Source organism: Diabrotica virgifera, chromosome 4 (assembly GCF_917563875.1).
Source record: "Diabrotica virgifera virgifera chromosome 4, PGI_DIABVI_V3a".
Taxonomy (NCBI): domain Eukaryota; kingdom Metazoa; phylum Arthropoda; class Insecta; order Coleoptera; family Chrysomelidae; genus Diabrotica; species Diabrotica virgifera.
The window spans coordinates 33,694,174-33,710,182 of record NC_065446.1 but is presented as its reverse complement, the minus strand read 5'-3'; the positions used below and the strand labels follow the sequence as shown (position 1 = coordinate 33,710,182).

The following is a 16,009-nucleotide window of genomic DNA, read 5'->3' as shown; positions in this document are numbered from 1 at the left end:
AACAACGGAAACAAATGAAAACAAGCATACATTTCGGAAATGTATCGACAGAAAGGGTTGATAAATACAAATACCTAGGAACCTGGATTTCAGACAATAATGATCAAACAACAGAAATAGGGGCCAGGATCGAAATTGCAAGAAATGCGTTTGTAAAAATTAAAACCATTCTCTGCAACAAAGACCTTAGATTAGAACTGAGAGTAAGAACTCTGCGATACTAGGTACGTGTTTTCAGTACGCAATATGGACTTGAAAGCTGGACATTGAAGGAAGAACACAGAATAAGCTACAGTCCTTTGAAATATGGTGTTACAGAAAGATGCTTAGAATAGCATGGACACAGAAGAAAACTTACACGGAAGTAGTGCGAGACTTAGCAAAGAATTCGAAATAATAAATACAATAAAAATAAGAAAGTTACAATATCTGGTACACGTAGTAATGAGGGGACAGCGATATGAAACATTAAGACTAATAATACAGGCAAAGATAAAAGAATAGAGGAAATAAAAAATGTAGTATATCAAAGTGTGTAAATAATTTATTTCTTTAGCTGAGCGCTTTCGACATAAACGTCATCATCGGAGCTAATGGTCAATTGTTAAAAAAGTACCGCTACAAAATTGAGGTGTTAACATTTGCATCTTGTGAAAATAAATTTTGGTTGGATATGCTATGTCCTCCGTACAACCCCAAACAGCAAAAACAGAAAAACGGCCACATTACACGTTACACAAACACAAAAAGAATTTTTTCATGGTATAGGTATCACCCATCCATTGTTGGCCTAGTAGAAGCAGCTGACTGACCTACTGTTTCTACTAGGCCAACAATGGATGGGTGATACCTATACCATGAAAAAATTCTTTTTGTGTTTGTGTAACGTGTAATGTGGCCGTTTTTCTGTTTTTGCTGTTTGGGGTTGTACGGAGGACATAGCATATCCAACCAAAATTTATTTTCACAAGATGCAAATGTTAACACCTCAATTTTGTAGCGGTACTTTTTTAACAATTGACCATTAGCTCCGATGATGACGTTTATGTCGAAAGCGCTCAGCTAAAGAAATAAATTATTTACACACTTTGATATACTACATTTTTTATTTCCTCTATTCATTCAAGTGTGTACAAACTTATCAGTCTTTCAACTATTTTTTAAAGATAAAAGAAGGAATGGGTATAAGAAAGAGGAGAACGTCATGGTTGAAGAATTTAAGACTGTTTTAAATGCAGTTCTACAGAACTCTTTAGAGCAGCAGTAGATAGAGTGAAGATAGTCATGATGCTATCCAACTTCTGATTGGGAGACGGCACTTAAACAAGAAGATATTGACGATATTATGTATCATTGTTAGAGCTCGGGAAATATTCAAAATGCATATTAAGTGCATATTTGCACATTTTGGATAAATTTTTAAGTGCATATGCAATTATTAAAATTGCATATTTTCAGACTTTTTTTACCTCAAACGATATCAACAGAAAAAAATTTAAAGAAAAATGAGAAGTCCCGGATCTAAACAATAAATCTGAAATTTGTCGTGGAACCACTTTCTGGTTACATCTTTAATCTCTGCCTTTTACAATTTATACGGCAAGGATACGACGAATAAAAGAGAAGAATGGGACTCGTCTCAAACATGCAGTCACATTTTGTTAGTGAAAAAATTTTATTACAGTGGAACCCCGATAAGTCGGCTCCCGATAACCCGGAAGTCCTGCTAACCCGGACCGATTTTCATCAGAAAAACATTTTGATTTTCAGTATTTTGTATTTTGACATTTAATTATTTTTCAATTTAATTGTGGCTTATTTCCTATCAAAATACATAGTTCATTATCAGATAAACATTTCAGCAATAAAAATGTATGTAATATAATATTTGAGAGATTATCTCATTCATAGGAGATTCTGACCAATAGAAAGCTACAGAAATCTGAATTAAATTGATAATTTTTGATAATTGCCCGTCGTTAAGTATATTACGTCAGATGCCCTTCGTTGCTACGAAAAAATACATTCAGTGACGTTAATGACAATTAATGTTTTAAAAATTATAAAAGTGATGACTTTCAATCGTCAAATATTTATAAAAAACTTGTGTTTAATTGTACTAATTTGTACTTACATAAATAAATTACAATAAAATTTTTGTTTTGAACAGTTTTATTCATGAAATAATCGCAACAAATTGCACTCGAACTCTAAAATTAATATAGAATGTTTACCCTCGTGACACTTTGACATAATTTCACTCGCCGTCGGCTCGTGAAATTAAAACTGTCAAAGTGTCACTCGGGAAAAATTCAATAATTTTAGAGCTCTTGTGCAATTACTACTGATAATGTGTATTTGTGTAATTTGAACTATACGATAGTAAAAATGACTCATGGCACACGCCGTGCCGGCAGACACAACAGACACCTGTCTGTAGTATTCCTTTATATATTTCAAACAGCATTGTTTAAAAAGACTTTGTTGACAAAATTCTTTTTCAAACAATGGTCTTTAGTTTTCACTGTTCTTAAATAACACCACATCGATTGTGACTGTATTGTGTGTAGTACAGTCTTGTATATTGTTCGCTTCCGTTTGCTTACGTTTGTTTTTGCGTGTTTTTGGTAATTTAGATGTGTAGGTACTGTGCATAATTATATATATTTCATGTTATTTCAATTCTGACGGAGTTTATCTGTAAGTATACCGTATTTTATTAATTTTTACCATATTCTCCGGCTAACCCGGATTTTTGATAACCCGGATCGGCCGCGGTCCCGATTAATCCGAGTTGTCGAGGTTCCACTGTACTATTAAGTGATGCTGCGCCAAATGAACAAAGATAGACAACATTTAAAAATATTTTTTTCAAATTTGCTACTTGTTTAGCACACACTTTAAAGCGTAGCAAAAACTGAAAGGACAGAATTTCCAATGATCAATACCCTTGTATCAAATATAAAAAAATATTTTTAAGCCCTTCTGCGAGTAGAGGTGTATAAAGATCGTTTACCAAATGTGTCTTTACCCCCTGAGCCTGTGATAACTAGATAGGGAACATGGTTAAGTTTTGTAAATTTCATAACCGATAATTTTGAGGGAAATAGAGACGTCATTTTTAGTTTCGATGTAGATAACTCAGGTGCTATAAAAAATGTGTGGATGTTTTCAAAAAACCGTTATTAAAAAGTAATTTGATACATATCCAAACCAATTTTGTAAATATTTGCTGAACCAATTATTACTAAATTAGAAAAGCGAAACATTTTATTAAACCAAAGTATTGAAATTATCAATTCATTAAATGAAAAAATTAAATATCTTGGGGAAACCATTTAAGTCTATCAAAAAATCTGCACGGTGCGGTGTTAAAGAAAAATTAGGGATATCAAGAAATAATTTAAATAAATAATATTATTACGAGGGGGAAATATGAAGATAATTTAATGTTATAGGTATAGGTAGAACCCACAATTATACAATATTTTAAGTTTGCTTCTTTAACTTTATGTGAAGTAGAAAGAAGTTTTTCTGTGTATAAACAATTATTATCAGATAGACGGCTCAGTTTTTCAGTAGAAAATTTAGGAAAACGTTTAATAATGTATAATTTTAGTTGTAATAATAATATCATAAAGAATGATGGTGATAAATATAAAGAATAAATAAATATAATGATGTAGGTAATTGAAATTTCAATAAATATTTTTTGTAACTTTGACAAAAAATAAATATTTTTTTATTTCGAGCCTCGAGTGCTAGGGCCATTGGCACAAAATAAATAATTAAATACCTTCAAAACAAGGATTACTGCGTTTTTTATTAATATGCAAAATGCATAAAAGCACATTTTAGTGCACATTTCAACGGTTTTTTGTGCATATTTGCATGCATATTTTAGGGCATATGTTCCTAGCTCTAATCATTGTCATGCCTTTTTAATTATCTCCCGTATTTCAAATTATTTTAACAATTTAATTATTACTGTAAAAACAAATATCTTTAGGTTTACGGGCCAACAATGAAACCTCCTGGTTCTGAGGACTGTCCATATAGAAAAATGCTTAGTGAAGCCGTAGATGAAGAAAGTGGTGAACATATTACACTGACTGGTATATGGGCCCCATCTGTAGCATGCGTCAAAGCCACAATTTTAAGGTTACATTTTCAATAATATATTCTTCTTCTTCACGTGTCATATCAGAATTTTCCGACGTTGGCGATCACCATTGCGAAGGCTTCTCGGTCTTCTGCAATATGGAATAATTGTCCAGCATTTGGTATCTGAGTCCGTTCTCGAATGTATTTTTAACCAAGCAACTAGTTTTCTTCCTACACCTCTACGGCCTTCGATTTTGCCTTTAAGGATCAGTTGTAGTATTTTATATCGACTTCCCCTCACTATATCTCCCAGATAAGACATTTTTCGATGTTTAACAGTCTTTAGTAGTTCTCTATATTTGTTGACCCTCATTAGTACTTCTTCATTAGTTTTTCTTGTTGTCCAAGGTATCTTCAGCATTCGTCTATGTATCCACATTTCCAATACTTCAATTTTGTTCATGATCGATACTTTTAGCGTCCACACTTCTGCACTATACAAAAGTACGGACCAAACATAGCACTTAACCATTCTTTGTCTTAGTTCTAAACTGAGATGATTATTGCAAAGAAATGACTTCATTTTCATAAAAGTAGTTTTCGTCATTGCTATTCTACGTTTTACTTCTATGTCTGGGTCTAGTTGGTCCGTTATCACATTTCCCAAATATGTCATTTTGTGAACTTTCTCAACTTGGACTCCGTTTAATTGAAGCTTTGCATCGGGATGTCAATCACGACTAAACACTAAAAATTTGGTTTTGTTTGAGTTTATTTTAATGCCCATTTCCTCTCCTACCTCGTGAATTCGATCAAGCAGAATTTGGAGACCTTCAATATTATCTGACAGAATTACTGTATCGTATGCATATCTAATCACATTAAGTAGTTCGCCGTTGATTTTTTATTCCATATGACTGTCTCTCAAGTGCCCTTTTGAATAGCTGGTCCGAGTAAATATTGAACAATGTTGACGACAAAATGCACCCTTCCCTAATAACACAAAACATTCCAGGAATGTTCCTAGAAGGTACACACAGGACATTGAAAACATTCCTGGAATGTTCCCAAAAGCACACGAACGTCCCTGGAAAGTCCCAGGAAAGTGCTGTGTCAGCATTTTAAACATTCCTTGAATATCTTGTTGGAACATTCCATGAATGTCTACGAATGTTCTTTGAACATTCACAGTATATTGTTTAGACTGAATGTCTTGTTGAAACATTCCATGAATCTTCTTAGGACATTCAAAGTAAATTTTTTAGACATTCTCTGAAATATATCGTCAGTGATGTGACATACCCCCTATATGTTTTTTCATGAGTTTTGCAGGAGACGAAAAACATTTTTTACAGTCACCTCCTGTTTTCATACGTAAGTTTTGACTTGTTTTGTAGTAAATAGATAGTTGAATTTACTACAAAACAAATCAAAAAATATATGAAAACACGAGATGGCCCAAACAAGTTTTTCATCTCCTACAAAATTCATGAAAAAGCAGATAGGAGGTATTGTCACATCACCGACGATATACCAGAAGTACAGTAGGAAAAATGAAAGAATACCCATGAACGAACATATAAAACACGCTGTATTTTCCTGTCACCGTGTCACACAAAAAACTGGTGCCAGTACAAGTACATGTAATAATTATTGTTACTTGCACTGGACAATTTTCTTTGTGACACGGTGACAGGAAAATACAGCGTGTTTTATATTCATTCATGAGTATTCTTTCATTTTTCCGACTGTATATGTAGCCATACCAAATAATACATCCTTGATAAATATAAACATTTTTATTGCACAAAATCTTGTCATATATTTTTTTCCGTAATCATCACTACGATGACGATTCATTGTATTGAATTTTTCATTAGAATTACAATCTGGTCATAACTCTGACCAATGAGAAATTTTAATTTAACCTAAATTACTACTGTTTCTTAAAATGAAGAGCTTACCCATAGCGTCTCTTATCTAATCTAACAGGCACACAAGCAATATGCTCTGCTTTTCTAACCGCACTATTCTAACATACACATGCACACAAGCATTATGCTCTGCTTTTCACTATCACTCAAACTAGTTCAAAAGGCTTTGTCCTCTTCAATCTTCTAGTTTGCCCAGTAGTATCCAGGAGCTGGATTTCCTCAATATTCTTGTAGGTACTTACGAAGTTGTTGCTTGTGACTTCCAACTTTACTCTAACTTTAAAAACAAATCCAGCTGTAAAATATTTATGTTCCTGAAGGCTTTTGTATGCTTTCATCTATAATATCTATAATAGTAATTTGGTGGAATGCACTTTATGGTAAAATCCAATTCTGACTGAATTGTATATGGATCTAAATCCCCAATTATTTTCAGCTTCAATAAATATCTAAAACAATAAAATAAATAATGTTATTGCTTGCAAAATTCATCAATATTGATAAATATCAGAGAAATAATTTCCTTAAATAATCACTTTGCAGTGTGGTAAAGTTTATAAAGTTCACAAACACAAAATACAGCAAACGAAATCCAAATGAATCCAAAATATGACGATAAACAGTGAAATGATGAAATGAAATGATATTACAAACATAACCTCTGTAACCTGTATGCCATGCCAACCAGAACCAGAAGTCACGTGGTTTGGATTGCCTAAATACATATAAACGCGCAGCAAATTTGAAAATGAATGCAAATTGAATAGTAAATGGCCTCTCTTAAAATATAGGACATTGGTAGTATGTTCATAGAATGTCTTGTGGTAACATTCCACGAATAACTTAATCAGATATTCACTTAATGTTCCTTGAATGTCCAGTACATTCAAACATTAATAGAACTTTGATAGTACATTCCTGGAATGTTTTGTGTTGTTAGGGTTGTCTGACTCCTCGTTGTATGGAGATTTCATCGGTGTAGTTATCTGCAATTTTTACGATAGCAGTTTGATTCCACTACAAATTTTTAATGACACGAATATCCTGGTCATCTATTCCGATGTTTTTCAGTATTTGCATTAATTTTACATGCTGTACTTTATCGAATGCCTTTTGAAGTCCACGAAACATGCAAATACATATTTTCTTTGGTCACGTCATTTTTGTAATAGGATGTTAAGCGCAAAAAGTGCCTCCCTGGTTCCCATTGCATTTCTAAAACCAAATTGGGTATCTTCGAGATCTTCGCATTTGCGTCTAATTCTGTTGTGAAGTATTCGTAGGAAAATTTTAAGAGTGTGGCTAATTAATCGATATTCTGAGCATTTTCTCGCATTGTGTTTTTTAGGTATTGCGACAAAGATGGATTTGAGCCAATCTGTGGGAATCATTCCAGTGTTATATATTGAATTAAAAAGTCTTAATACTACGTTTATGTTATTATTATCTATTAGTTTCAGCAACTCAGTTGGTGTATCATCTGGACCACAAGCTTTTCTAATTTTAGCATTATTTATAGCGTGTTCTACCTCGCATTTCATAATTTCTGGGCCGTCAGTACAGTTTTGGTAGAATTCGGCAATATTATTCCTGTCATCTTTAAACAACTCTGATATATACAGCTGCCATTCTTTTCTTATTTCGTGCTCATTTACAATAATTTTGTTATTATAGTCAACAAGTACAGGGGAACTCGTTTTTTAAATATAGGTATTACTTATTTCTTTTAGTTTTTTGGGCACATTAAATAAGTCGTGTTTAGATATCACATCTGTTTCATTAGATTTTATCAGTCGACGTCGACAATTTCAAGATGTCGTCCGTCATCCATTTATTTTTGTTGATTAAGTTTTTTCTATGATCATTGTTTGTGAAGATTTCGTTAACTTGGTTTTTAAATACACTCCATAGTTCTTCTGGATCTTCTAGTTGTTCTCCGATGTTTTTTATTCTATTGTTAAATTATTTTTTAATGTTATGTTTTATGTTTATATCGTCAAAGTTAAGTACATTGGTTTTTGGTTTTTGTCGCTGAATTCGTTTTAACCTTAGTTTAATATCTGGCTGCTACAAGTGGTTGATGATCAGATCCAATATCTGCCCCAGGAAATGTATTCAGGAAAAAATCCAATATCTGCCCCCCAATAATATATACTTACTATAATTGCCCTCTTGTTCGTTTAAATTTATTTCTCCCGTTGTTCTTTTGATGTCTTCATACAAGATCTATTGGTTATAGTCTATAGTCTACATAGCCTTTTTTTTAATTTCTCGATTGATTTCAATCTTAAGAACTATAGTTGTTTATAGGAAATAAACGTATGTAAATATTCTTTTTCTCTTCTTCTTTAGTTGCCGTCTTCTTAGCGAATGTTTGCGATGACTTCTGCAAAGTCTTCTCTATTTTGGTCTTTTCATATTAAACTTTAAAACTTAATCCTGTCTATTCTTTGATGGCCAACTAGGCCATTTGTCGTCTACCCGGACCACGTCTGCCTTCTAGTTTCCTTTCTATAATAAGTTGAAGGAAGTGGTACCTGTCGTGTCTAATAATATGTGTCCAAGATAAGATGTTTTACGTTTCTTGACAATTTCTGTGAGTTCACGTTCTCTATTCAGGCGCCTTAAAACTTCTTCATTTCTGACGCGGTCGGTCCATAATAAATATAAGTCTTTTAAAACATCTAGTATGTAAGTTTGGTGTTTGTAGTCAGGGTAGTTTTGATGCCATCTGATATTACATGTTTTCTTCTTCTTTCTTCGTAGTACTGGCAATCAGTCAGAATATGCTTCACCGTCAATGGGAGAGAACAGTTTTTGCAGGTTGGCAAATGATATTTTTTGATAAACAATTTATGAGTTATTGCAGCATGTCCAATTCTCAATCTGTTAATGATTACGCTTCTATTTAATGGATTATTCAAGATGATCTTCACATGAGGAGAGAATTCATTTAGTTTAGTTCCTGCATCTTACCAGTACTTTTGCCGTATATTCATACATAGAGCTTTGACTTAGGTTTTTAAGAGACTACATTAAGGCGTCATCAATATTAACTCGAGAGTTAATAGCCGCACCATTTTTCGAAAGTTCTGCGAACCTTTGGCAACAGTGTGTCGGCAGTTCGTGACATTATCAAAGACGAAGGCACAATATTGTGACAATATATAATACATTGTTATGACGGGGACTATTTCTCTATTAACTATTTTAACTGGAAAATAAGCCACAATTAAATTTAAAAAATAATTATATTAACGTTTCGTCGCCCAAATCGGATGTCGTTGTCAAAATACAAAATATTACTTATAAAAAATACAAAATATAAAATTACTACTATTATACAAAATACGCAATATTGAGTAATATTTTATATTTTGACGACATCCGATTTGGGCGTCGAAACCTTAATAAAATTATTTTTTTAATTTAATTGTGGCTTATTTCCCAATCAAAATAGTTAATTATAAAAATGCCCCAAGGAAATCGCTTCAAAACACCTATTTCTCTATGTTGATAACTCGGTCAGTTATAGCCAGGGAGGTAGTGTCAAATTTGACCGGAGCATTTTAGCATGGCGGCTTTCTTTTTATTTAGTTAGGTATTCCAAAGCTTATTAACAAATGATGTGTCAGCTGGCCCAAAACCGGGGATTTTAGACAAGAAAAGGTACAATATGAAGCTTGATGGAAAAACGCTACAACTTATGTCAAATATTTATCTACGTGACTTACAACTCTTAATAGCCTTGCTGACTTCCCTCCTAGCTTTCACTCAGACAATCCGGGTTCAAATCCTGGAGTTGAAATTTTTTTTGTTTTTAAGATTGACATTTTATTTTGAAAAATAATTATTTTTATAATACCACGTTTGTATTATTTATACGAGACAATATAAAAAAATATGTATGTCTTATATAATTATGCATAGAACTTATGAAATAGAACTATGCATTTGATCATTAATATTATGATTGACCTTAATAAGCAAAGTTGTTGTAAATGAACCCCTGAAGCTTCCTGAGTTAGTACGACCAATCTAAGTGAAAAAGGGGGTTGCCTTCCCCACCCCCTCCCGACATTTTTTTATTTTTTGGACAAACTGTTTTTTCTTAATGTAATATGATGTAGAACCAAAAGATACATACAATCCTAATTTTTCACTTTTCTATTATCAACCCCCATTTTATGATAGCAATCTAAATATTTCCCTGTTCTCTATAATAGAAATGGATATTTGTCTGTATGAGGAGCGATCAATCAAAACGTAATAAATCCTGTTTTTTAGAGTTTGAGTTAAATTAATACTAAATAGCTTTGTCATGAAATATATCCAGTGGTTACAGCCAATTAATTCCAAACGCAATATATCCAATAGAAAATAGCTATCGAAAGTTTGCAAATCAATCAAAACACAGTAAACCCAGTATTCCGCTGAATAACGCCCTTATTATAAAAATAATTATTTTTCAAAATAAAATGTCAATTTTAAAAACAAAAAAAATTCAACGCCAGGATTTGAACCCGGATTGCCTGAGTGAAAGCTAGGAGAGAAGTCAGCAAGGCTATTAAGAGTTGTGAGTCACGGAGATAAATATTTGACATAAGTTGTAGCGTTTTTCCATCAAGTCTCATATTTTACCTTTTCTTGTCTAAAATCCCCGGTTTTGGGCCAGCTGACACTTTAGAAGCTTTGGAATACCTAACTAAATAAAAAGAAAGCAGCCATGCTAAAATGCTCCGGTCAAATTTGACACTACCTCCCTGGCTAATAAGTTCGATTTCTTGTTATAGATAATAGATTTTAGTAGTTCCAATGTGACACAAAATCTAGGCATGGTATAAAAAAGTTTATTTAAAGAAAGTGTATATTTTTTCAAGATTGCAGAAAGCTACAATCTGAACGTTGGGGAAATTGATTTGAAAGATAATATTAGGACTTGTTTTTCATATTATGAAACATAATTTTACAAAGAAAGTACTCATTTCTTCTTAAAAACAATATTATCTCTGCAAGACAAACACATGAAATTTTTCTTAGTGTGAGCAAGAGCAACACAAACTTTTACACACAATACAGTTATGCCGGGATTTTCGGTCTTTTTTTATGACATAAATAACACCGACATTGTCCCATAGCTCTGTTAGTTCCAGGTGGAACAGCAGAAATGTCTAATTCAGGATGAAATTTTCATCATTTGCACCTTACAGCAGTGGTGTCATGGTGTGGGAACGCGTGGGAACGCCGTTCCCGCACTGGTTAAGAAAAGAAAAAAAAAATAATAGAGAATTTAGGTTTTGTAAACAAAAATTAGCAGTGCGTTCCGGCACTGCGTTCCCACACTGCTAATTTTGCCATGACACCACTGCCTTACAGTCATTTTTCCAAAAAAAAACACGTAACCGCAAAGAGTTTTAAATGCTGTAATGGGTGGAGTGCGTTTAGAATTTAATTTAATGCGAATAAAAAAATGGACAAAAATCAAAAAAATTTATTAAAAAATATAGTTGAGAAAAAGGAGGTCTGGGGTGCAGCTGCACCCCCACCGCCTTACGAGGGTTAAGGATAGTTAAATATTAAGATAACGCCATCGCTGGAATTATGGAATTCTTTCAACAGTGCACGGTGTCAGATTTATTGACACTTAATATTATTTATTTATTTATTTTAATGTAGTAATTCTTTAACATTAATTAAATTATTTTAAATCTTTTTCGAAGGTTGTTTTTCCCTAAACTGGCTTCAGCGTACGAAATTCCTGATCCGGAACCTGAACCCGAACATTTGGCCCTTGTATTCGATACCAGAAAAATTCGTGACGCCCTCCACGTAATGAGTCAGTGGCCAGACCAAATTATGCATTATGGTTTTTTCTCAAACGAAGATCCTCATGACACGGAATTGATTGCTAAAAGCGTTCAAAGATTGGAAAAACCAGCGTACAGAGACAAAAGAACATTGTAAGACACTAATAATTGCAGTAAATTAGGATTTTTCTCCTTCTATTTCTGGTTAATTTGTATTTTCTATATATCTATAAGCGAGGTTCCTACAGCCTCTGCCGCTTCTCGTATTTCGACCGCCATCTTTTTCTGTCCATCCATTCGTCTTCTTTGATGGCTCTATCTCTCATGATGTGCCATACATTTTCTTCCCAGGCAATTGAAGGCTTTCCCCTTCTTCTTCTTTCTTGTGCTATGTAATTTAAAGCTTTCTTTGGCCATCATTAATGTATTTTAATGTTATCATTTTACGTTGGTGGAGCAGCCTCATTATCATTGTATTTGTTCACTAATACATCTCCATTTATTCCGGTCTATTGTCATCTCTTTCAATTTTGTAATTCCTGCCCTGCTTAGGTCCTCCTCAACTTCAGTTAACCATTTTGATCTGGGTCGACCACGTATCCTTTTTTCCGCGGGTTGCCATAATATCATAGCTGTTGATACTGATTCTGGTCCTTGTCTCCGTATAAGTACGAGCCAGCCATTTGATTCTTTTTACTTTTATTTTCTTTACATCTTCTCCATTTAATTCTTGTAAAATTTCTTTATTCGTTATCCTTCTTTACTCTTGTTCTTCTATTCGCACTGGACCCAGTATTGTTCTCATTATCTTTCGTTCATTTATCCTTAATTTCTCTTCTTCTTTTATGGTTATAGTCATCGTTTCTGGTGCATATATTGTTATTGGTCTTATTATTGTTTTTTAAATATGTATTTTTGTTTGTTTGGTTAATACTTTACTAATTGGTAGTTTTCTATTTGTTTGGTATATCTGGTTTGTCGCAGTGATTCTTTCTTCGATTTCCGGTTTTCTTTCCCCTTTGTTGTTTATCATAACGCACAGTTATTTAAGTTTTGTACTTCTTCGAATTTTATATTTCCTATCCTTATCTCTGTTTTGTTCTGCTTTTCCAAGTAACGTTAGTTTTGTTTTCTTTTCGTTAATTTTTTAGTCCCATCTTCTTTCCCCTTCTTCAATCTCCATTAATAAATTTTTCATAATTTTTCTTGTTTTTGTTACTATCGCTATATCATCTGCATAAGCGATTAATTGGTAACCTGATGCTCTTAGGTTTCCCTTGTGGATCTTTCCTACTCAAAATCTACTGCAGTGTTGCTGACGGTGTGAGTCACCTTGCCTCACCCCTTTATTTATTTCTAATTCTTCTGTTTCTCCTTTTTTGTGAGAATACTAACTTATTTGTATTTTGACATTATTATTAGGTTTCTTAGTTTTTTAGTTACTCCTTTATATTTTAAGGCTTTCATTATTTCCTTTCTCTTTATTGAGTCATGGGGTTATTCAAAGTCTATAAATAATAAAATAAAAATGTTATCCAATAAGTTATTCAATAAGTTCTCAATTAAATATCTTTTAGGAATATTTTAAATATTTTCAATATTTTTAATATTTCTATGAAGTTGGAAACTTTGACTTTCTAAAAATAATATTTCTATTTGATGTTGATGTTCGTGTGCTTTTTCCATTATTTGTTTAATGGTAGGTATGTATATATCATTCCTGTCGGACGATATATTACCAGTTAATTTCAAAAATCTGTAAAAATCAGCTGTGAGGGTATAAATTTTATGACTTTTTGTGATGGTTAGCGCACTTATGGAGTCATCAAAATTTGTACCCTCACAGCTGATTTTTGCAAGACTGGTTGATAAAAATATTCACAGTTAACTCCAGTTGTCGGAAGCATTACATTTAATCATCATCATATCATCAGAAAATCATGATTTTTTTAAGCGTGAGCCCAAGGTCTATGATATACTCACCTAAAATATGCTCTATATAATTCCCAATTTTTTTTATACAGTATAGTAAACTTCAAACGGAACTGTTTCTGTATTTTTTATAAAGTACTTTGTCACCTTTTATAATAGTGAGCCAACCCTTTCTTTGGTCCCAGTTTGTAAATATTTTTTGTTCACTCCCCGATATGAGTATTTCATTTATACTAAATTTTATGTAGTTTTATCGCTACAGTGATCCTGTTGTTCAGTATCGTTACAGTGATCTTTTTCCTATTTTTTTGTGTCTTGGTTAAAGGATATTTGAATTCTTTATTTCAAATGCTTTAAATCATTGTTGTTCTAAAAATACAATTCTAGAAAATTAACGTATAATTATAAATTCTATTAAAGAAAAACCATTTTCTTCATTCTAGCCAAGAAAAGTTGATTATCCAAGTATCTAAAAAGAAAAGCGAATGTGTATTAGCTTTCGCTCAAATTGGCCCAAGCTATATTTCACCGAATCCTCAAGAAGGCGCTAAAGAATGCCAATTATTCTTTCCCGATGATTATGCTGAATCGCTTACAGAAGAAGAGCAAGTCTTTATGGAAGAAATTGAAATGGAAGCAGAAGTTGTGGAAGAAGAAACTAAAGTGGAAACTGAAGAAAAAGAAGATGAAGAACAAGAAATGGAAGAAGAAATGTGGGAGGAAGGAATGGAGGAGGAATTGGATTTTGATATGTTTGACTTTTAGTATATAAATTTTAAAATAAAATAATAAATATTAATAAGGTTCCTTATTTTTTTATAAATAAAATAGAAAATATTAAGACAAAAATCAAATCACCGACCAACAGAAATCGCAACACCCTGTATATTATACTATTAAGCATTATATGTAGAAAGTGTTTTTAGGAATTAGTGAATCTCATTCAATTAAAGAGATTCCCAGAAAATAAGAAAACAATATATTGGTTTTTCTACTTTTAGTTAGATAGACATTTTGTAAACATTTGACGTTGAACTTTCTATTGTAAGGTTTACCACGAAACAATGAAAAGTATTATACAAAAGGGTAGGTTTAGTGAATGGTCATGGTAGTCCTGTCGCCAGGGGGGGTACAACGGCCTCCTTAATTCAGATGGACTTACCCAAGTTTTTTTTATATATTTTGACCCGTAGAATACGAATTTTTTGGGTAACAGTTGATCCGGATGTCGATAAGATTGTTATAGACAAAGAACTTGAGGAATTACATAACAGCGATTTCTCGCAAAACAAAACATCTTTTTGTATTTTTTGGGTCATTTTAAGCAACAAATATTTCTACAAGTTTTTTCGTAGAATGCATAGTTTTCGAGATAACCGCGGTTGAACTTTCAAAAAATCGAAAAATTGCAATTTTTGAACCCAAATAACTTTTGATTAAAAAATAAAGTAGCAATTTTGCTTACCGCATTTGAAAGTTTAAGTCAAATTATATCGGTTTTGATTATTTTCATTGCTAAAAATTAATTTTTTTATTGTTAAACTAATCTATAAACACATAGTGTTTCCCGTGCCTAATACATGCGTTTTAACGTATGCTACCTAGAAATTGCCTCGCTTGCACTCGTAGCTACTCTACCTACTCGTTCGATTTTAAATGAGAAATCATTGAAAACATCACTCACATACTAGGTGTTTGTAGCTTTGTTTAACAATAAAATGATAAATTTCTAGCAATGAAAATAATCAAAACCGATATAATTTGACTTACACTTTCAAATGCGGTAAGCAGAATTGCTACTTTATTTTTTAATCAAAGTTATTCGGGTTCAAAAATTACAATTTTTCGATTTTTTGAAAGTTCAACCGCGGTTATCTCGAAAATTATGCATTCTACGAAAAAACTTGTAGGAATATTTTTTGCTTAAAATGACCCAAAAAATACAAGAAGATGTTTTGTTTTGCGAAAAATCGCTGTTATGTAATTCCTCAAGTTCTTTGTCTATAACAATCTTATCGACATCCGGATCAACTGTTACCCAAAAAATTCGTATTCTGCGGGTCAAAATATATAAAAAAAACTTGGGTAAGTCCATCTGAATTAAGGAGGCCGTTGTACCCCCCCTGGCGACAGGACTATGGGAAATAAGTAATTATCTTTTTTTCCGTAGAAATTGAAAATGTTTATTTGTTTACTAAAGGCTGTATGACACTATACATTTTCTTGTATCAT

General features: G+C 32.6%; 1 protein-coding gene across 2 annotated transcripts in view; it reads left to right on the top strand.

Moving 5' to 3' along the window:
- LOC126883489 (thioredoxin domain-containing protein 3 homolog) overlaps window positions 1-14,583 on the top strand; it is a 69,070-nt gene extending 54,487 nt beyond the window's left edge. For both annotated transcript variants that reach the window (XM_050649083.1, XM_050649082.1), the window contains 3 exons: window positions 4,010-4,161; window positions 11,759-11,998; window positions 14,221-14,583. In XM_050649083.1, coding sequence (XP_050505040.1) covers window positions 4,010-4,161; window positions 11,759-11,998; window positions 14,221-14,542 — 714 coding nt within the window. In that variant the 3' untranslated portion in view covers window positions 14,543-14,583. The remainder of the gene's footprint in view (window positions 1-4,009; window positions 4,162-11,758; window positions 11,999-14,220) is intronic.
- Window positions 14,584-16,009: the final 1,426 nt, after the last annotated feature.